This window comes from Miniopterus schreibersii (genome assembly GCF_964146895.1).
Source record: "Miniopterus schreibersii genome assembly, chromosome: 16".
Lineage (NCBI taxonomy): Eukaryota > Metazoa > Chordata > Mammalia > Chiroptera > Miniopteridae > Miniopterus > Miniopterus schreibersii.
The window spans coordinates 29,139,611-29,162,314 of NC_138116.1; the positions used below are offsets into that span (position 1 = coordinate 29,139,611).

A 22,704-nucleotide genomic window follows, 5' to 3' on the forward strand; every position below is an offset into this window, starting at 1 on the left:
CTGTCCATTCCTAGGCTGATGCTGGGCTTCATGGTGGTCACGGCCTTCCTGTCCATGTGGATCAGCAACACGGCTACCACAGCCATGATGGTGCCCATTGCTCACGCCGTCCTGGAGCAGCTGCACAAGGGACCTCTGAGCAAGGACGCGGAGGATGGCAGTGACAATCCCACCTTCCAACTGGAGGAAACAAGTCCCCAGAAAGAAGTGACCAAAGTTGGTGAGAAAGATGACACTAGGCCCTGCTCCAACCCCTCCAGTCTTGGGGAGGGTCTGAGGGGACATCCATTCCCAGGGGTGGTCATCTTGGATCCCTTAGGGAAAGAGGGAGGCAAGAAGTGCTGTGGCCAACTTGTCTTTGTTTTCCTGGGATTTTCCTGGTTTTAAAATAAAGAGTCCCATGTGCTGGGAACCTCCTCAGTCCTGACCAAGATGCTGGGTCACCCTAGCAAGCAGAGAGCTGAAATCTGGGTGGGTCATTGGGGGTCCAGGCTCCCTTTTTCCTGTGTGGTTTAGATAATCCTGTGCCCTTTTGTATGCCTCAGTTTTCCTCTCTCAGGAGATAGATTGGGCCACATGGTGTCTGAGTTCATCTTAACCTGAGACTCTAGGGAGTGCTGGGCCCTTGCAGGCCTGGAGGCAGCCTCTGCCCTCCAGCAATCTGGGCTACTCACTGACAAGGTATCCCGCCTACACCCCAGGGGCCATGGAGCCACAATCCCCGGAGCTGCCTTGCATCAACTCCCCAACCTGAGCTCTCCCTTGTTCCCAGATAATGGGCAGGTCCACCCTGTCCCACCTGGTCCTTTGAAGCCAAGGGCACAGACGAAAGAGGAACAGCTCCATTTTTCCAAGGGTATGAGCCTGTGCGTGTGCTACTCAGCCAGCATCGGGGGCATCGCCACACTGACTGGCACCACACCCAACCTGGTGCTGCAAGGCCAGATTGACAAGTGAGTGACTGACAGATGGGGCGTCTGCACTCTCACTGGGGGGGAATGGGGCTTGGTGGTCACCAGGCAATGTCACACAACAGCCTACATCCCCCTGCAGGATCTTCCTCAAAAATGGCAATGTGGTGAATTTTGCCACCTGGTTCGCTTTTGCCTTCCCCGCCATGATCATCTTGCTGCTGCTTGCCTGGCTGTGGCTTCAGGTCCTCTTCCTGGGGTTCAAGTAAGTGGCCGAATGGGTGAGAAAGGCCCAGGTCTTGCCCTGATCCCCTGAGAGCTTTCAGTTGGGTACTCAGATAGTTATTGTAGAAAATGATAAAATCACCATCCCAATGAGAAGGCTTCTCCTTCCCAAGGCCCCTTGGTGCTCTTGGTCACCCCCCACCCCTCCACTCCCATTTGAGGTAGTTACTGGGCCAAGGGTATTATTATCCCATTTAGCAGATGAGCAAACTGAGACTTGAGGAATGGTACTAGATTTGTCAGTGCTGGGATTGAAAGCCAGGTCTGCTGCCCAGGCCAGGTTCCATTCCACAACACTCTACAGTCCTTTGGTAAGTGCTTAAGGAGAACACACTGAGCATGGTCAGGTACAAAAGCATTTGCTGTGCTCCTACTGGATGCCTGGCCCTGTGCTAGGCACTGAAAACACTAAAAGACATTAGGCACAGTCCCCATCCTTGGAGCTCACCATCTGATGGGTGATGGCATAGTGGGGCCATGACACAGGGAAGCCCAGGTGCTGTGGGAGCACAGCCCAGGAGAGTGGGGGGTTCCACAGGCCCTTGGAGGAGATGATGCCAGAACTGAATCTTGTAAAACTAGAAGTCAGCCAGGTAGAGAAGGGGGTAAAGGCGTTGCAGGCATTGGGAACACCTTGTACCAATGCACAGAGGCAAGAAAGAACACAATGTGGGAGAACTCTAGTTCTGTGTGGTTGAAACATAAAGAACCGAAAGGAGTAATAGGAGAAGAAGCTGGAGAATAGGTGGGGGAAGGATTTTGGATGATTTTGTGTGCCATATAAAGAGTTAGGACCTTGTCCTTGAGTCCGAGTAGTAAATAGGTTTTATTCTTTTTTAAAAAATATATCTTTATTGATTTCAGAGAGAAGAAAGGAGAGGGAGAGAGAGAGAGAGAAACATCAATGATGAGAGAGTCATTGATCGGCTGCAGCCCGCAACCCGGGCATGTGCCCTGACCGGGAATCAAACCCCGATTGCCTGGATCCTAGGTCGACGCTCAGCCGCTGAGCCACACCCGGCCTGGCCTTTTTTTAAAAAAAAAAATTTTATGGATTTCAGAGAAAGGAAGGGAGAGAGAGAGAGAGAGAGAGAAACATCAACAACGAGAGTCATTGATGGGCTGCCTCCTGCGCACCCTCTACTGAGAGTCGAGCCCCAACCTGGGCATGCGCCCTGACTGGGAATCGAACTGTGATCTCCTGGTTCATAAGTTGACAATCGACCACTGAGCCACACTGGCCGGGTGATTTTATTCTTACTAACAACCCTCGATTACTTGTAGTCACTAGAGTTCTGCGTTGAAAATCATGAGAACTTGCTAGGGCTCAGTAGGAATAGAGTCTGAGATTCACTAGTCATGCCCGCTATGAGTACAGGATAAGAGTGGTGACGTGAGCAGTACTGAGGTGTGAGTTATTTGCCCTTCCTGCCCAGGCACTGGGGAGCCACTGAAAGTTTTTAAGCCTTGTTGCTATACTTTGGAAAAATCGCTTGGGCAGGTGTGAGGAAGATGGATTGAGGTTGGGGGCTGGTACAAGGCAAAATGGTAGTCAAAGAGACCAGCACAATGCCAGGCACCATGGGGGACTCAAAGATGTGTGAAGCATGGTCTTTGCCCTTGAGGAACTCACCATCCAACACGGGAGATGCAATTTGCCCAAGTGAAAAGTTAAAAGTCAATATGAGTTTACTAAGTAAGAGGCATATGGAAATGGGCCTTTTGTGCCTCTGGGGACAATGGGGCGAGGAGGGCAGGGGTGGGGGGGTTTGGCTGGCAGAGGATGCCAAGAAGCTGATAGGAGAGGGAGGGGAGGATTTCCTGAAAAGTTGTTGAGGGAGGGGAGCAGTGAGTCAGAGCCAGAAGAAGGTATGGGGTCCAGGCTTCTAGGTCCCCCTCACCCTGGGCAAGGGAGGGCTTGGCTTAAAAGAACCCTTGGAGGGATGGGGGTCAGTGGGGCAGATGAAGCAGAGCCAAGCATGGGGAAACCTGGCCCCCAGCCGCAACCTTGTCTCTGCCTCATGACCCTCTCCCCAAGTCTGCTTTTCTTCCAGAAACTTGGGTGGACCCAGGGCCTTAGTGTAACAACTCTGAGATGGCCTCTGCAGCCCTCAGCCCTTACATCGCAGGCACTCAGAGGCCCTTGTTCCCCTGCCCAATGTGAGGCCCTCATGAGCTGCCCCTCCCCTCCACTTGCAGCTTCCGGAAGAACTTTGGCATGGGGGAACAGGCACAGGAGCAACAGCAGGCGGCCTTCCAAGTCATCCGAAAAGAGCACAGGCAGCTGGGCCCCATGAGCTTTGCAGAAATAGCTGTCACCATCCTCTTTGCCCTCCTGGTGCTGCTCTGGTTCACCCGGGATCCAGGCTTCTTCGTTGGCTGGGGCAACCTGGGTTATATGGATTCCGAGGGGAAACCGTGAGCATTCTGGGGGGATGGAAATACTCCAGGGGCTTTCCTAGCTAAATGAGGAGGGAAGGGAGCAGAACAGAAGGTAACATGGGAGGGTGGGGAGGGGACACTTGCCAGAAGGGGTTGGCACATCTGTGGGAGGGCTCCTCTCCACCACCTCCTCCACCCTGCATCCCTGAGCAGCCCTGAGCCACTAAGCCTGCCCTCTCTGCCCCACCCATAGCTTGATGTCCGATGGGACAGTGGCCATGCTCATCAGCATAATTATGTTCATCGTGCCCTCCAAGATCCCAGGGCTGACTCAGGATCCTGGTAAGCACCTGGACTGGGGCAGGGAAGGGCCTCTGGGCAGCTCCTGGTTCCAGCATAAAATGTGCCTTAGATCATATTTGGCAGGATTAGACAAAGCCCTGGGAGGTTGGTGTGACTTACCAAGGACACAGGGGCTCAGGGACAAAGTTTGGATGTTGCAGAACTTGGGTTACCCTCCTGCACGCATTAAGTTCTGATAGGGACCCATACAGGAGGCCCCAACTGGAAGGGAGGAAAGGCCTGAGGACTCTTGGTGACCCATCCTCTTCTCCCTGGGGAGTAGAAAACCCAAGGAAGCTGAAGGCTCCTCCTGCCCTCCTCAACTGGAAGACAGTGAACGAGAAGATGCCCTGGAATATCGTATTCCTGCTGGGTGGTGGCTTTGCCCTGGCCGAAGGCAGTGAGGTGAGAAACCCCTGCCCGCTCCTCAGCCTGTTTGAGGGAGACCCTGTGGCAGGGAAAGAGGGGTCATGCTTCAGTCCCTCACAAGGGAGACTTGATCCCCACTTAGGAGCCCCCTGGTGGCAGAGCCTCTGCACCTGCCGGAGAGAGGTTAGAGTGTCGTCTGAGAAGGGGGGAAGAAACACAAGCCATAGGGATCTTTCTCTAGTTGGGTTCTCAAAGCCAAAGGGGAGGCAGGTTTCTCTGGCCAGCAGGGACTGTTCTCCGTGACCACCCACCCACCCCACCCCCTCACCCCTTCGAGACAGAGAATGCAATGTCTTTAGCACCTGAAGAGTACTTGGCTTTGGGTTGACAAGGTTAGCCTGCTTCAGCCACCAGGGGGCACTGTGATCACACCCAGCCAGGCTCTGGGGACTAGGGCGTCATTCCCAGAGCCTCTATCCAAGAGGGAAATCTCTGAACCTGCACCCCTGGGCCTGTGTTCCCATTAAGCTCATTCACTGCACAGACAGGAGGCAGCTTCCCTGGGTCAGGGATTGGTGCTGGGGACTCCTAGGTCCGAGGTTAGTTCATCCATCAAGCATTCACCAACTGGGCCAAGCTCTGTGCTGGATGCTGGGTAGCCATCATTGAGGCTCACAATCTAGCATTATAGACGTGGGCAGGAAAGACCTTGGAGCCCTTCTGACCCTGTGGACTGTCCCATCCTCCTGTCAGCCTCTTCCCAGCCTCTACCAGAACCCTTCCCCACTCTCCCTGCTCTGGGACTGCTGTGTTGGAGAGGGCAGAGAGAGGGCTAAGGTTGGCCAGAGACCTCCTGAGACAGGTGGGGAGACGTCTTTACTCCCACCAAGCACCAGGTTTCCCAAGAAGGCTCTTTGGCCCCCTTTCTTAGCTTTTCATCTCACCTTTCTCCCCATATCCAACTGTTCTTCAAGAGCAGAAGAGGGGAGCCTTGGCTGGCATGCTCAGTGGTTAGAGCGTCGGCCCATACACCACATAGTCACAGGTTTGATTCCGTCAAGGACAAGTACCTGGGTTTCAGGTTCAATCCCTGCCCTGGTCAGGGTGCATGCAGGAGGCAACTAATCGATGTGTCTCTTTCACATTGATGTTTCTCTTTCTTCCCTCCTTCTCTCCCTTCCACTCTTTCTGAAAATCAATGGGGGGGGGAAGAGAGGGGGACCCCTTGGTTCTAGCTGGGTCTTCCCTCCCAAGCTGCTCTTGATTTTGAAGAATCTAGAGAGGTATGGACAGGAAAATGACCCTCCCAGGGCCTCAGTAGGGAATGCAGGGCCCAGGAACCCCAGCCTCTCACACATCAACCTCTTCTGCCCACAGGCATCGGGCCTGTCTGGCTGGTTGGGGGAAAAGCTGATCCCGCTCCAGCGTGTGCCGCCTCCTGCCATTGTCTTCATCCTCTGCCTCATGGTTGCCACCTTCACTGAGTGCACCAGCAACGTGGCCACTACCACACTCTTCCTGCCCATCCTGGCCTCCATGGTGAGCTGGCCCTGCAGACATGCCTCCTCCAGGCAGCCCTCCTGCCCACCCCCACTCAGGGGCCCCACCTGTAGGTCACAGTGACCTGTCTGCACCTCCTCTCATTTCCGCGACAGGACCTCTGAGCTTCTGCTCTTCTTGGGGCTCTCCAGCTACCCTGGTCCCCAAAGTCCCCTGGCCCCTGACTCACCCCGTCCCTGGTGACATCACCCCTTGAGTATCTTGATGTGGCTCACAGGTGGCCTCGCCCTCCTCCCCAGCCAAGTCCCTGTTCTGGTCATTCCTGAGGTGATGGGGTAAAATTGCTCCCTGGAGCGTCCCTAGCCCCTTCCTCCCAGGCGAGAGCGTTCCGGCAGCCTTTGATGATACCCAGGGCCCCTTTGAGATCCGTTTTATGGGCCCCTCTCCTCACCACACCCCACAGGGCAGGGCCACACAGTCATTCCCTCCAGAGAGGTCAAGGCACCCTTCCCAGGTCACCCAGTACCTCCTGGTAGAAATGGTGGGTTCATGCCCAGAGTACGTGGTGGGGGTGGGGAGGGTTGTCTCTCAAAGAGGGGAAGCAAGAGGATTGGGAGCGACACCTTTCCCTCTGAGACGAGGACTGCCATCAGCTCTGCCCCGCTGTCGCCCTCTCCAGGCTCAGGCCATCTGCCTCCACCCTCTCTATGTCATGCTCCCTTGCACTCTGGCTGCCTCCCTGGCCTTCATGCTGCCTGTGGCAACCCCGCCCAATGCCATCGTCTTCTCTTTAGGAGGACTCAAAGTGTCTGACATGGTGAGTGGCAGGGGCCCCGAATGTTTCAGCACTCCTTCCTGCTCTGCCTTCCTGTCTTGGTGGTCTACAAAGTAGCATAAAACCATTGAGATTCTCATGGTTGAGAGTGGATCTTGTCTGGGATGGGGGACACCAGGGAGGTTGGGATATGACCCCCACAGTGAGAGCATCTTTAGGCCCTGCCAGGCCCAAGCCATGTGAGAGGAAGAGGAAGGAGAGGGGAATCTAGGGAAGGTTCCAAGGGGCCAAGTAGCCACTGCCAGGGAGATGGACTCAGAGAACGAGGCCCAGGACCCTGGAAGCTCAGGAGAAGCTTCCCTTCCCCCTGTTAGCACTGGGAGTAAAGCAAGAGGCAAGGGCACTGCCTAGTGCTGCAGGTTAGATGCCAGGGAGGACTTCCCAAGGGAGAGTTTTGCTAGTGAGAGCTCCTGGGCACCTCTGGACACTGAAGCGGGGGTGCTGGCCCAACTCAGGAGCTGCTCGCTCACACTGACTCTCTGCACACCAGGCGCGAGCGGGAATCGTGCTGAACATCTTGGGCGTGCTGGTCATCATGCTGGCCATCAACAGCTGGAGCTACCCCATCTTTAACCTGCACACCTTCCCCTCCTGGGCCTACAACGCCAACACAACCCACTGCATGGCGAACACCACTACCCCTAGCCCCTAGACCGGGGTACAACCTGGCCAAGACCAGGAAGACCCAAGCCATTCCTACTCATCTGAGCCAAACAACGAGAGAAAGGCGCACGTGGACACAGCCTCACGTGTGTCTGCGAGGAAGGTGTGTGTGCACTCGATCCTGTGGGTCTAAAGAAAATGTGTATATAGTATGTTTGTGTCTGTGTGAGGATGGTGTGTCTTGCGAGGATGTCTGAGAGGGGGATTTGTGTACATGCATATGATCCTAGGTGTGTGTGCTGAACAGTGCATGTGTGTGAGTTCACAGATAATATAACATGCCCTCTCTGGCGCCCCAGGTCTTGATCTCCCCAGTTTGCTGGGTGACCAGACCCCTTTACAATGTATTTATTGAAACTCAAGGTTGGGGTGGCCTGGGGAGCAGGGCCCTACCAGCAGTTGCTATGGCAACAGCCTCTGGGTCCAGCCCTGCACACTGAGCTTTCCCCAGCCTCTCCGGTTTGGTTTGGGGAAAGGGCTCGAATACTAGCCACATTAAAGTCTTTTTCAGTAGAGTCTGGGATGGTTTTTCACGGCACTTTCCAGGGCTGGTCCGCCACATGGTTCAGGTCCTAGGCTGGGGATTATGGTAGGAAGGGACCTGGCCTATGTCCTGTATGGTGGCCCCCCTTGCCGCCCCTCCCACCCAAGAGAGAAGGTAATGGCCAGGAACCCCTGCCAAGGCCAATCGGAGTGGGAGCAGCCACCCAGGAAAGCAGCACTGACATCACCCGGCCTGGCTAATTGGGAGCTGCCAGTCCCTGCGTGTCTTTGGGAAAACCGGCCTCCCGGTTCCCAGAGCACTCCCTGGGTATTTACATAAAACCCTCTGCCCCTGCCAATTCCTCACCGACCCTTCCTCCAGCCAGAAAAACCAGTCCCACCAGACCAAGGGAGGCAGGTTGACCCATGCTAAGACGGACCCTCACCCAAAACAGCAGCCTGCAGGATGAAGGAGGCAGGCGAGACTCACAGCAACAGGTTCAAAACTGGCACGGCCTTCAGACTTCTGCCTCCCCACCTCACCTCCATCCCTCCTCTGCCTCCCCACCTTCATGAACTCTGAGTTCAAGTTCATGGCAAGGTGTGATGGGGATGGGGAAGGGTGATACCACGCCCCTCATCCATTCTGGGAGCTCAACATTTCTTCCCGGCTGGAAGTTCATCTTTGTACCAATCCTAAGTCCCTCATCGTGGACAGTGGCATGTAAGCCTTGAGTTCATTAGATGGAAATTTCCAAAAATCTCATCCAGTTCCCTCCTGCTGCAGTGGGAGGAAAAAAAGATATTTACCATCACTCTCATGCCCAATAAAAAAGAGGGCTGAGTTGTGAAGAGAGAAAACCAGAAAGGATTTCATTCTGGATTCCCTCTGGTCTGGGCCTTCATTCAGTGCTCCTAGAGCTGGGGGTTCAAGGGTGGTGGGCAGGCGCAGATGGAGGGGGCTATTGCATGAGGGAAAACATGGCTGTCCCCAGGGGACAGGGGATCCTGACAGGACATGCCAGACATCCAGCAGAGTGAGGAGTGTCAAGTGAGTGACTCCACCCCCACCCCAGCCCCCCAGGCTGGCATTCCTCATTTATGAAGCACATCATAAATCATGGCTCCCACCCAGCCCCACACTGAGACCCCCACAAGGCCCCAGGCAAAGCCCCCCCACCATTGGGAATGGGCCAAACCTAGAATGGTGGGACTCCTCCAGCGGCTTACCCACAGTGCAATAGCCTCCTAAGGAGCAGCCCCAGCTCCATCTGCAAGTAGGACCCTCTGCTACCACTTTCTTCTAGACCCTGGTTGGGTACCCTGATCCAGCCCTGGCTGGGGAGGAGGTGGGTGTGCTTCTCAGGGGGACATGCCCCATCCACTGTTATCCGCTCCCCTTTGTACTCCCCCTTCACTTCTTCCCTCAGTCCTGCTCAGAGAGGGTGAGATGTGGACTAAGGTCACACAGCAGTCCCAGGGAATAGAGACTGAGCTGACCCTGCCTTCTCCAGGGAGGAAGTAGAGGAAAGCTGGGCTGGGGGTTGAGGGGTCAGCCGTGGGGGGTGCCCTGGCAGAGCTTGGGGGCCAGGCCTCCCCCAGGTGCTCAGAAACCATCCCCCTCAGCAGGTGGGAGGGCGGACAAGAGGCAGGTGGCACCTGTTGGCCTAATCATCGTCATTAGCTGGGCAATAAAGCGGCACGGATCTGGCCAGCCTTTGAAGGAAGAGCCTGTCAGCCCAGGTCAGGTTCGTGTAAGCAGCCTAGCAGCTCGGCCCTCCTGCACACATACTCCGGGCTGTGGCAGGTGGATGGGGTAATCCTGGGACTAGGGTCTGTGTCTTCCCTGCCTGGGCACCCACACCCCTTCATTCATGGCTTCCAGAAAAGTATCGAGGTGCTTTGGATGTCTCCTACCAACTGACTTTGTGCAGTGCTGGGACTCAAGACCTGCTATGGTAGTGAGCTCCTCATTGCTGGAGGAGATCAACAAGGCCAGAAACAACTTGAAGACGGTCTGCCTGCTGCAGCTGTGTCCTCTGCTCCTAGCACAGCACCTGGCACAGTTACTGTTGTATAAATGAATGAATGTATTAGAAGCACAGGGGGCTTCTTGCTCCTGGAGGAAAGTTGGACATGCTGCCCTCAGAGCCCCATTCCAGACTGCTATGTATGGAGCCCTGGGTGGCCTCTCTGAGCCAATGTCATCTTAGGCTCAGCGTAGGTCCAAACTGTTTGCCTGCTCCTACTGTTTGCCCCTGAGCCTGTCCCCTGGGGCCTTGGGAGTGGCCCTGTTTGCCTCCTGCTGGCCAGCACCAGCCCAAGGCAACTGTGGCAGCCAGAGTGCCCAGAGAAAAGATATCAAGCCAAGTGTTTCAAGGAGAAACCTGGCAGATCGAAAAGGGGCACTTGTCATGAGATGGAGAAGGTGGGAGCAGGGCTATTGATCCCATTCTCTGGGTTTGCCTTGACGTGGGCTTAGGTGAAGGGCAGCTCTAGGGTTTACAACGCCAGAGTAGGCCCCTTGGGGACTCAGGCCATAACTTGCCTGTCTCCCCAAAGTCTCAAAAGGGAGGCTGCTCCCTGAAGAGGGAGCGGTGAGCTGTGTGGGACTGAGGGTGGTGCAGCCATGGGGTTCAGGGTGAGGGGTGGGGTAGGAATGGGACGAGTGAGGTTCTGATGGGGGCCAGCCTGAGGAGGGTGCCCCCTACAGCCTCCATCCCAGTCTGGGCCCCATTAGTCATGATCAGCAGAGCCGAGAGGCTTTACTAGGGCAGGGAGTCTGAGGGTCTCCAAAAGGGTTAGCCCTCGCCCTCAGGGAGGGGGGCAGGGAAAGGAGGGAACATGGAGGTGGGGGAAGGGAACAGAGCAGCCTGACTGGAAAGATTGTGACAGGGAAGAGTTGCTCTTAAGTGTGGAAGATCCACAAACATGTATATACAGAGCTATGAATCCTTAGGTACACATAGAACGACTCACAGACACAAGCACAGACATGGATACCGGCAGACACACAGTTACACACACACATAGACACTGGTGTGTATACAGTTATTCACAGGCACTCCCAGCCCTTCAAACACCCAGAGTCATTCACACACACACAGACACACACACACTGAGACACAGATTCTGACGTGGACACGCCCAGCATCACATTATAGCTCCACAACTTAACTGCACACCCATGATGGCACGTGTGAGCATGAGAACAGACATGTAAATATGCACACACTCACACACAGTGAACACACACACCCTGGAATTGCTCCTCCCCACCTCCACGACCGTGCCTCCCAGTAGCAGGAGAGATTAAGACAAGACAGGAGAAGCCTGCCCTCCCCACCCAGCAGGACTCTAGCTATGTCCCTCCCCACCGGACACCCCCACCAAGCTCTTGGCTTGGAAACTCCCTGGATTTCCCAGAGGGTCAGCCAACCAGAACAGGCTCAGATCTCCCAACCCAGCGCCCCTGCCACACACCCTCCACAGCTCTGGCCAGCACTCCTCCATCATCCACAGCCAAGGAGCTGCCTGGTCTCCCCCAGAAGCCCATCCTAATTAATCCCAGACCTCTCCAACCCTTCTTTACATGGGGTCCTCAGGCCTCAGGGCCTCATGGGAGCAATGCTTGGGCCCAGAGCCTCCACAGATGTTCCTAAGTGTCTTCCGTGCCAGTGGAGTGAGATGGAAGGCCTGAGAAGTGGCAGGTCTGGTCTTGGAAACCCACGTAGGAAGACAAGTCTGGTTCACACTGAGCAGAAGTAGACAGAAGATGGCCAATTCTAATGTGGGGTGCAGGGAGGGGGCCCTCACCAGCACTGGGGCTCCCAAGGGTGAGAACATGCTCTTCCTTCTCCTTGGAGTCACCAGAGTCTTGCCTCAGACTGGAGCATGGCAGACACTGGCCGCAGAGATTTCCATCCCTAGTCAGGGCTGCTACTAGCTCCAAGCAGCCCAACCCTGGGCAGAGCTCAGCAGCAGACAGTGAAGCAGTTCTGCCCTTCAGGCCCCAGAAAGACAGAGCTTCCCCCTGCCCCAGTCTGTTTAACTAGCTCCAGCCACATACAGTCCATCCAGGCCAGAGCCCACCTCAGCTACAGCTGCAGGCCCTGAAGTTAGGGTGCGGGAGTGTGTGGGACCAGACCTCCAGACAGAAGTCCCTTCCCAGGGGAGCAGAGCCAGCATAACAGCAGCTAGAGTTGAAGCTAAACACCAGGACAGACTTTCTGGATCTAGGAGAGACTTCTGAGGGGCCGGTATGATAAGAGGAGAGGATGGTTCCGCCTGGGGGCAGGTAATGAGGAGAAGAACCTCACCAATCCCCTTTCATTCCAAGATTCTCTGGAATTCCTGAGGCTCCTGCTTCAACTCCCAGACTGCATGCAATGAGGAAATAGTGTTTCCCAAAGGAAAGAGGGAGCCAGAGTCCCCACCCATTCCCGGGGCAGAGGTGGATCCTGTCTCAGGAGAGAAAGGAGTTCATCTCACCCATCAGAAGCAGAGTTTCACTGTGGGAAGGTAAAACCACAATCTTTCCTATCACCCCATCACAGCCTTCCTGGGACCCTTGGACCCAGAAATAATTTGCAAGTCCTTGATTTTTAATAAAGTTGCAAGTCTTTTCATGTGTTTATTGGCCATTAGCATTTTATCTGTGAATTGCTTTTTCATACCTTTGCCCATTATTCTGTGAAACTGTCTTTCTTCTTACTTGTTTAGAGGAGCTCTTTATATATTATGGACATCAACCCTTTGTTATATGCATTGTAACACTTTTTTTTAGGCTGTTTTTTGTCTTCTAATTTTTTTACGGTATATTTTGCTCTAATGAAATATTTGATTTTTACTTAGTCAAGTTGGCTTCTGGATTTGATGTCATGCTTTAAAAATGTCTTTTCTGCCCGGCCAGTGTGGCTCAGTGGTTGAGCATCGACCTATGATCCAGGAGATTGTGGTTTAATTCCCAGTCAGGGCACATGCCCAGGTTTCGGGCTCGATCCCCAGTGAGAGGCGTGCAGGAGGCAGCCGATCAATGACTCTCTCACCACTGATGTTTCTATCTCTCTCTCCCTTCCTCTCTCTGAAGTCAATAAAGACATATTTTTTTAAATGCCTTTTCCACTCCATAATATAAAAATGTTACCTATATGTTTTCTACTTATTTGTATGGTTTTCATTTTCTATTAGATGTCGAATCCATCTGGATTTTTTTAATGTATAGTGTGAAGTAAGGCTTAACTTTATTTTTGTCAAATGGAAAGCCCATTTTCCAAGCCCATTTAGTGAATTCTTTTTCTGTGCCTGCTGCTTTAAAACACCATATTATCATACACCCAGTTCTCACAAATACCCAAGTTTATTCTAAACTGTATTCTCTTCCACTAATTTATTTGCTAATTTGCACCAAAATCACACTGTTTTAATTGCAGAAGGCTTATTAAGCATCTTTAAATCTGGCAAGGCAAGTTCCCCCTGTTAGTCTTCTTTTTCCAAAAGCTCTAAGCTGTTCTCATGTATGTACTCTTTCCCAAACTTTAGAACGAACTTGTAAAGTTGGGGGAGGGGGATTAGACTATATTTTTTAAAATCCTCACCCTAGGATATGTCCATCGTTAGAGAGAGGAAAAAATAGAAAAAGAAACATTGATGTGAAGGAGAAACATCTGTCAGTTGCCTCTTGTATGCACCCCCACCTCGGATTGACCCCGAAACCTGGGTATGTGCCCTGACTGGGAATAGAACCCGTAACCTTTTGGTGCACGGGGTGACTCTCCAACCAACTGAGCCACACCGGCCAGGGCGGAATTAAACTTTTGATTTAAATTATATTCAGTTTATAGATTATTCAGGGCACAGTTGACATGTTTACAATATTATACTGAGCTTTGCCATTCAAGAACATGATATACCTTTATATTTTTTCAGGTCTTATTTTATGTCTGTCAGTAAAGTTCTATTGTTTTCTTCATGTAGATTTCCTCATGTTGTTGCTTCTGTGAATTGGTTCTTTTGTCTCCTTATATTTTCCAATTGGTTGTTTTAGTTATATAGAAATGGTTTTTGATATATCTAAATATATATTCTGATTCTGCTCCCTTACTAATTTATCTCATTAGTTCTAATAGTTTTTCAGTTGATTCTCTTAGATTTCCTAAGTAAACAATGACATCATTGGTAATTCTTGAAAATTTTGCCTCTTTCCTTCTCATATTTATGTCCCTTATTTCTTTTTCTTATCTTATTGCACCGTTAGGGCCTTCAGAATAATGTTGATTGATAGCAATGAGAGCAGCCTCCAATTTACAACTTTCATGCTTCTCTGTGCCCGGATTAGCCATATGGAATTACCCATGAGTCTAGAAGTAACAATTAGCCCTGTAAATATTAGGTAGGAGCAAGTAGCAAACACACTAGTAGGTCCTGACAGCTACCCTTTTGCTGTGAAATTTCACCAGTTATTAGGTTAAGGGAGCAGAGTTTTGATTGCCATTGTGAGTCCCAGGGAAAGGTGGATTGAGTCAGGGCCTCTGTTCTAGCCCCAGAACACAATTCCTATACCTAAGTGGGCAAACCACCACATCCTCATATCCCACCCAGCACCACTGGGCTTGGTGAAGAGAAAAGGGGAACACATTTATTTATTAAACATCTATTGTATACCAGGGATTGTGCTAGGAACTTTAAACATAATCTTATTTAATCCTCACAGCAATTCTATGGGTAAATAATATTATTCCTTGTTAACAGACAAGGAAACGGAGGCTCAGAGTGGTAAGTATGGAAGATGACACGGCTAGCCATCACCCACAGATGGGCTCATTGTTATCTGCCTCAGCACTCTCTTTTCTGAAATGGATGTTCCCTGCCTAGACAAAGAAGTCTCCAAATGTTTTATTCTACTCTACATGCTTCCAGAAGACCACCACCAGCTCTTAGCCAAAGCTGACATTATCACCCTCCTTGGAATGAGAGAGACTAAGTGGGAGGGGCTCACTTGTCCACACCCTCAGGCCAGGAGCCAAGTCCCAGGTCTTGCTGGGCAGCAGATCTACCACTAGGTCCCTGGAGCTCCAGGAGGACATAAAAGTGGGTTTAGAGGACAAGAAAGGGAAGGAGAGAAGGGGAAGAATGGTGGGGGCAAGAGACAGGGGTGGGACAAAGATGATGAAAAAGGAAGCAGTGAGAAAGTGGTGGGGACGGGGTCTGTGCAGAAGCAGGGAAGGCTGTCAGGGAGCCAGGGACAGGCCCTAGGCCTGAGTCCAGGTAGGAGCAGTGGGGCCGATTCCCAGGGCTCACCAGGCACTCTACTCTCAAGGTGGACTCTGGGACCAGGGCCACAACCACACGAGTTTCTGTTTCCATGCTCTAGACCATAAGGAGTGGCCGTGGGATCATGACACAGAACCTGAGGGACTCCATCTTCACCTACTCAGTGACACAGATACACACACACAGGGAAGGACGGCTGACCCAGAGCGGAGACATGTGCATAGACACAGGTGACATACAAGCGGACATGGACACAGACCTGGACACAGGGACACGGATCCACACAGACAGGGTGAAAGACTTAGGTGCAGATGCACCAACCCAGGAGATGAGCGTACAGACACATGGAGAGACACACATGCCCACGGACACAGGCAGGGAGTCACGGACACATGTGCACAGGGGCCCACACACCCACACACACAAGGAGACACCCTGAGGTGTCAGAGGGATCACAGAGAGACAGACAGAGGGCCAGACCCCATGGACAGAGCATTCCCAGCAAATCTGTGCTTGTGCTTGGCCCTTAAGGGGTCACAACTATCGCCCGTCCACAGCGGGCGTCAGAGACCCCTGGGCCACCACCCAGAGCTGCTCCCCAGAACCTTCTCACCGGCTCCATGAACATACATGTGGTGGCCTGGCTCTCCTGACACATGTGTGCATGTCCCAACAGGCCAGTGCCCCACCTATGGGGGCTGACATCCCCGTTCTCGAGTGCAGGTGGGGGCCAGGGGACAACCCTCTCCTTCGCAGGCTACAGGCTATGCCTGCTGGCAGAGGCAGGGGGCCTGGGCTGGCTCCGCAGGAGGGAGGGGTTGGGGGGGCCAGGGCGCGGCTGGGGCGGGCACAAGAGCCTGTACCTGTCAAACAAGAGCCAAGGAGCAAACTAGCTTCTTAGTCACCTTGCTCTTCTCCCCGTTTTGGCAGCAGCCCCTCAGGGCAAGGGGAAGCTGATATCATAATTATTGGCTCACCCAGCAGCTGCCTCCCCTCACCTGATGTCAGCACAGACCTGGGACAGCAGAGCTGAAGGACTGACAGACGGACTGAGCTCTTGGCCCCCCAGCCTTGGGCCCCCACGCCGACCTGCTTCATTGAGCAGGTAAGAGGAGACCCGGCCCAAGTCAGCCGTGGAGGCCAGCAGGGCCGGGCCAGGGCATGGGGTGGGAGGGGTTGCTTTTTTAACGGGCCTGGCCGGGAAGTGACTGCGTGCACTGGGGTCCTCCCCATCTTCTCGCTGCAGCTGGAGGGAGTCTCAGGAAGTGGGTGAGTGCCTGGAGGCCAAAGAGGACCTTCTCTTCCATGCTCCTCCCTCTCGTTCCTGTTTCGGGTTGTCTAACTCCAATCCTTCTTGCTGTAGCGAAGCTTTTCGTTCTGGTGTTTACTGGAGTTTGTGTGTGCCTCTCTGTTGAGAGGGTGTATTTAGCCACCCTGTGCTGGGAGGAAATGACTTGGAAGTGCTAGAATTGGAAAACTTGAGCTGAAACACAGGGAAGCAGATTCCCAACTTAGTGGTTTTTCCAGGTAGAGAGGGGAGAGCTCAGCTCTGGGGGCTGGTGGTTCCAAGGGTGTGTGTTGACCAACAAATCACTCAACATCTCAGGGCAGCCTGGGCTGTGGTCTAGATGCTGGAGTCTGAGGGGAGACCTGGGTTGCAGGAAGGAGGTGGTGCACCTGGTGGAGAAGATGACAGGTGGCAAACAGGTGCTGTGGCCAGTACCTGATGCTGAGCTCAAGGCAGAATCCCCCAGAGATCGAGGAGCATCTCTCTCCCCCAAGAACCCTGAAGCCAAGAGGCCCAGTGAGCAGACCTGGGACATGCAAGGAGCGAGCTCTTGGACCCTTGAAGCCTAGAATTGGGGTCTGGGAAGTGAAAGCCCTTAGGGAATTGGCTGGAGCAGCAGGAAGCCCCCTCTGGCTCCCACAGCTCCTCCCCACCCCTACCTCATCAGGTAAGGTTCTGGCATTCCCCGTGGAGTCCCCCAGGCCATCCCTAAATGTCCAAAGAGCAAGTTAGATTAAGGATAGACTCTACCAAGTGGGTGTGTTTGCCTTTCCTCTCTGCACCTACGGGTGTGGGGGATACGCTTGTATGTGCTTTGTGGCCAGACACAGCTGATCAGAGGGAGAGGGCCCATTCTCTCGAGAAACTGTCTCACCCATCCCCCTGCCTCTAAGCTGGTCATTTTCCACGCCAGGCAGGACTGCCCCTCCTCGCTTTCCTAATCCCTAAGGAGGAAACTCAGTCATTTCCCTCACAGACTCCTTCCTGGAGTCTGGAGTCTCTAGTGCTGCAGGGTCCAGCTCCTCCAGCCCTCGTAGTCTTCTCTGTTCCCCACTGAAAAAAAAACACCAGTTTCTCTGGGCTGCTTGAGGGGGTGAGGTGGGGAGGATGGCCCTGCACTCCAGCACAGTCTCCATCATGCCTGGCTCGGGTGGTTTCAACACCCTGGTCATTCCCTGCCCCCCAGGATGTAGGCAGCAGAGAGGCATCCCCAACTGATGGGGGGCAGCACCTCCTGTCCTGGCTCCTCTCTTGTGGTGGACCAGGCCGGACCAGAGTTGGGCTCGGGATCCTCAGAGGAGAAGGTGCCATGGGGAGAGGCACATGTCCTCCCAGCTCCCGCCCAGCCCCGCCCGTCCTGCCTCTGCCGAGCTCAGCTCTCGGCTCCAGGGCCTGCCGAGGCACGCTGCCCCCCCAGGCCCGGCGCCTCACTCACCTCCCAGGGCCAGGAACCTGTTCTCCCAGGAATGCCAGGGAGTTCTCAGAGGGCTTTATTTCCCAGGGGCTCAGGGAGCCCCAGAATCCTCTTGATTCTGCTCCTGGGAGGGCAAGAGAAAAAATAGGGGTTTTGGACCCCTCCCAGCTGCCGGTCTTTGTCTCACCCTCACACTGACCTCTCATGGCCCCCACCCAACAGCTTTCATCATGCATGTGAGAGGGAAGAAAGCTCCATACAGTTCAAGACAAGGGGAAGCCCACTGGCGACACGTGCCTTCTGGGAAGCTGTGGTGTATCCCCTCCTTGCTCTCAGGGAAAGCCTTCCTTTAGCCTCCATGGAGAGTCTCATCTGCCCTCTGAGAAAGCAACACAGCACCCCTTCCAGAGGGTTCTCCATCCTCCCAAGCCAGGAAGTCCTTCCCGATGTCTAACCTCCCTCCTTCTAGCTTGAGTTTTCATGGACCAGAACCCCCACTGCCTGCACAGGGCTCAAACACATAGTCAGAGACTGTTACCAAGTCCCAGGGAAATTTCCTGGGAGTTTGTGTACAAGGAGAGACGGAAAGAAGGCCCCATACCCACTGCCCCTCTATTAAAGTCTCTCCATCTCCATACTCTAATGAGGAGGAGGCTGTTGGGAGCCACTTTTGCCTTCCTCCCTTTGTTCCCCCATAAGAGAGGGACTCAGGGGACAGAGGTCCCGCAGGTATGCCCTGCCCGCTTTCCTTCCCAGTCCCAGTCCACCATCCCTGCTGGAGCATGCAGGGGGAGTTCAACGAGCCGAGGTTGGCTTCTGCAGCAGGAAAGACTGACAGTCTTCAGAGCGATGTTTCAGCATTTTAAATTGAGTTTGGCTGGACTATGTGACCACAGGAGGTGGTTTCCTGAGTGGAGAGGCAACCATTGATCTGGGATGGGTGTGGCTGGACTGGCAACATGCCCAGGAGCAGGGGAATGACAAGATGACCTCCAGGAGAGGGCATCTCAGAAGCATCAATCAAAGGCCCCTGAATAATTTTGGTCTTTCCAATTGACCCATTCCCACCCTCCAGCTCTCTGCCCATCCCCAACCTCAACCCCCACCCCATCCCTAACCCCTCCACTCCATCCCTATCTCCTTCCACAACCCTACCCTATCCCCATTCCCATCTGCAACCCCAATTCAGCCCTCTTTCTGTCCAACTCCCCATCTCCAGTCTCACCTCCACCTTCACAGTCCCATCCCTCTCTTCTCTCCCCACCTCGCCATCCTCACCCCTAGCACCACATTCCCACTCCCTCCCCAGGGTGGATCTTCTCATACATCAGAGACCCGCCCTTGGAGTCCAACACCCCTCATCAGCACCCCCCAGATCAGGTCCTGGTCTGTCCTCCACATTCTCCCAGTGTTCAGAGAAAGGCCAAAGCCATGCCTCTAGGACAAAAACGGATGGGCAGGATCATCCCTGGAGAAGCCCTCAGCTTCCTGATCCTATCTGGACCCTTTCAGGCTGGATGCTGGCCAAACAGTAAAAACGAATTCAGATACAACAAGACAAGTTGAGGTGTGATATGCACATGGGTCTCCCTACACTGCAGGTGGGTGACAGGTACAGGGGGAAATGGAGAGACATATGAAGAGGGCCCCCAAAGGAGGCAGTAGCGACCTTTCTTGGGAGGCTGAGAGCATAACCCGATCCAATCGTCACGGCCAGTCCCAAGGCAGGGAGGTGGACAGAAGCTGAAGCAAGGAGGCCTGCTGGGTTGGTTAGGAATGACTGCCATCGCTAGCATCCCCGGGTCTCTACCCCGCCTCTGGCTCTGCTTAGTCAGCTCAGATTAATGGGGCCTGGGAGAGAATTAGCTGAATCGTGATCTCTCAGGAAACTTGACTAGAGAACCAGCTGTGAGTCACAGAGAAAAGAGAACCCATGTTCTCACGGCTACTCTGGAAGCTCCAGAGTGTAGGCACCCCTCAAGATCCACAAGGATGCAACAGAGAGCCCACTAGGACGTCTAACCTAACCCTCTACCTCACGTTCATAGGAGGATGCGTGGTCAGTCAGTCTCAAGCCCTGCTTCCCCACCCTGAAACTACTGCATCTGACAAACTGCAGCTGTCCTGGGCACCAACACACACACACACACGCATGCACACACTCACGCACATGCACATATAGAATGGGGTGTGTCTCTGGAACCGGATCACCAGGAGACAATTGGAGATCCCACCTACACTTGTAAATTCCACAGCCATGTCCCAGACTGTACCAGCTCATCAGTTTTGGAAGGCATAGGATATGCACAAGGACACACACACACACACACACCACTGGAATCAGAAAACTCAATTATCAGACTCCATACTTAGCAGTCCACCCACAACAGAGCCAGGGTGACCACAGAAGTGTTCACTGTCAGAGGTGTTCCCAGTCCCTTCTTGGAGGAGAGGGGAGCCCACATTGGGCCTTACAGAGCATGTGGCTTTGGAGAGGAGGCTCTACCTCTTTGGGCCTTCCCATGAGCATGTCCAATCTGCCGGAGGTGGGAAGGACTTTGGAGGAAAAATTCTTTGGGATGATAATGCCAGGCCCAAGAGGATCTGGGGGGGTCAAGAGAGAAAGGAAGGGTCTGGAGCCCAGGAGCTGGATGGGCTCAGGGAAATCCCCAGAACCTGCCCCTTTTCATCCTTCTCAGATGGGCAAAAAAATGACTAGGTGGTCAGAGCTGGCTTCACCCAGCCCAGGTGCCAGTACACAGGCACCTGCATGGCAGAGAGCAGTCCCTGGTGGGGCCTCAGTTTCCCCATCTGTCAAATAGAGAGAAGCTTGAGTGGGAGGGCCTCCCAGTACCCTTCTCACTCCAAACTTTGATAAGTCCAGGCAGTCAACATGCTGCTTGCCTGCTGTGTGTGCTAACTCAAGCTCTGGAAGGTGTGGGGAGGGGGGTGGGGCTCTGCCTGAATGTGTTTGTCTTGTACTAGATCTGTATTATTAGTAGTGGTGGCAGAATTAATATCCCTAAAAATAGATTGGTAATAATGAGCAGTCCTTCTGATAATGATATGTATAGAATGTGGGAGGCCCGTGGCCCAAGAAATAGTAGGATCCTGTGCCATCTCATGCCCTCACTAAGGTGGGCATGCAGAGAGGAGTCCAGCAGCTGAATGGAAGCTTCTTGGCCTCCCCCAGGGGGAGCACCCTGGGAAGGGCAAATGGTTGAAGGGGGAAAGACCTCAGCTACCATTCCTCTCCTGAAACCCCAATGGCGGAGACAGGGGCACCAGACAAGGTGGTATCATTCAGACCCCAGGACAGCCAGGTAAGGTATGTAAGGCAACGAGGAGGATCCCATTTTATAAAGGAGGAAATGAGCTTCATTCCTGTGACTGATGGCAGAGCTGGAAGAGGATGTTTCTGGGGCCCTTAGCCAGAAGGACACCCTAGGAGGGCCACAGGGATGGAGGGGGGACTTCTGAAGTGATAAATGCCAGGCTAAGGTATGAGGTGAAACAAGGTTCTGTCATCCCTATTGGTCTCACAGCTGCCAATCACCACCACAGCCAGTCAGTTCTGCAGCCAGTTGCCAATGCAGCCCACAGGAGGCTGGGGGTGGGACCACCAGGCTCAGCCCTGAGCGACTTCATATGAAGGAGGGACTTCTGGACCACAGGGCCACAGAGCTAAGGGGTACTCAGACTCGTGGAACTTCCTCCCATTCCCTATCCCATTCTGTCACCACCCCCTTCAGCCAGTGTGGCTGGAGGAAAATGGTGTGGCTGTTTTCAAGAAGCATGAAGGCAATATTAATCTGTGAAAAATAATCTGTGAAAAACCCTCCTGTTCCTTCAGTCACTCCCATGTTATCATCCATTCTTTGTTCCTTTTTGCAGCTGGGCAGACTGAGGATTAGAAAGAACTTTCCTCTCTGGAAATCAGTGTCCCAGGCCTCAGACACACACTGCCCCTGGGAGAATTAAGCGGGCAAGAAGTCCCCACTCCCCAGGAGCCCAGCAATCCAGTGGGCCCCCAGAGGTTCTAGGTCACCTTGGCTACCTACAAGTTCCTTGCCAGACCTGTTCTCACCATCAGACTCAGTGGTGCCTTTAAAAATCCCTGGGGAAGGGCGAGTTGGGGGCATCTTCTCCCTAAGTTGCCCATCTAAGGGTCTCATGTTTTTTGAATTTTGCCTCCCTCTCCCCCTGCTAACCTTGGAGGGCAAGCTGACCTTACTTCTGGGATGAAGATCTGAAGATGGGCTCAGAGCCGCAGAGCCTCGGCTCCAGGGTAGGCAGGAGGAAGGAAAAGGCAGACCATGAATGAATGATACCCAAGAGCAAAAGATCCTTTGGGGGCTGGGGCTGTTTAGGTGGGAGGTCTCTAGAAAGGGGCATCTAAGGAGTAGGGGGAACCCAACAGAGCCAATCTCTCAGACTAGGTGGCCGTAGCAGAGGAGAGAAGGGGTCCTCGTAGGTGTGTCTTAAAAAAGGATGGATGGGAGCTATGAAGGGTAGCATTTTTTGTTTCCTTGAAACCAAGCATCACTTCCTTCCCATATACCAAATAAGCATTCACAAGCACGTCGAGGGCTCCCATCAATCTGTGCCACTGTTCTTTCACCCACTTGTTTGTCCATCTATCCATGAGTCCAGCTTTCCATCCAGTCATTTGTCTGTCTGTCCACTCATCTGTCCGTTCCATCCATCCATCCATCTATCCACCCATCCATCATCCATCCATCCAAAGAGGGCAGGTCTCAGTTGGTCTCCCCAGGGCTGCTGGGAAGGGCCTGTGGTCCTGTGGCATTTATGGGGCATGTGACCTGCCTGCCTGGCCTGGGGAAGCAGCCCCGCCCCAACCCTAAGGCAGGGGGCTGGTCCAGGCATGTGGGAGTATTTATACCTCCATGGAGGCTCCTAGGGTGTTGCTGGCCTGATGATTCCCTGAAGCCGTGATGGT

At 53.5% G+C, this 22,704-nt stretch overlaps 1 protein-coding gene across 3 annotated transcripts in view; it reads left to right on the plus strand.

The window, feature by feature from the left end:
• Positions 1-7,801, plus strand: part of SLC13A2 (solute carrier family 13 member 2) — a 57,002-nt gene extending 49,201 nt beyond the window's left edge. For all 3 annotated transcript variants that reach the window (XM_081161244.1, XM_081161245.1, XM_081161243.1), the window contains exons 4-12: positions 15-220; positions 773-953; positions 1,054-1,176; positions 3,396-3,614; positions 3,832-3,920; positions 4,204-4,325; positions 5,667-5,828; positions 6,469-6,606; positions 7,115-7,801. In XM_081161244.1, the coding sequence (XP_081017370.1) occupies positions 15-220; positions 773-953; positions 1,054-1,176; positions 3,396-3,614; positions 3,832-3,920; positions 4,204-4,325; positions 5,667-5,828; positions 6,469-6,606; positions 7,115-7,276 (1,402 nt within the window). In that variant the 3' untranslated portion in view covers positions 7,277-7,801. The remainder of the gene's footprint in view (positions 1-14; positions 221-772; positions 954-1,053; positions 1,177-3,395; positions 3,615-3,831; positions 3,921-4,203; positions 4,326-5,666; positions 5,829-6,468; positions 6,607-7,114) is intronic.
• Positions 7,802-22,704: the final 14,903 nt, after the last annotated feature.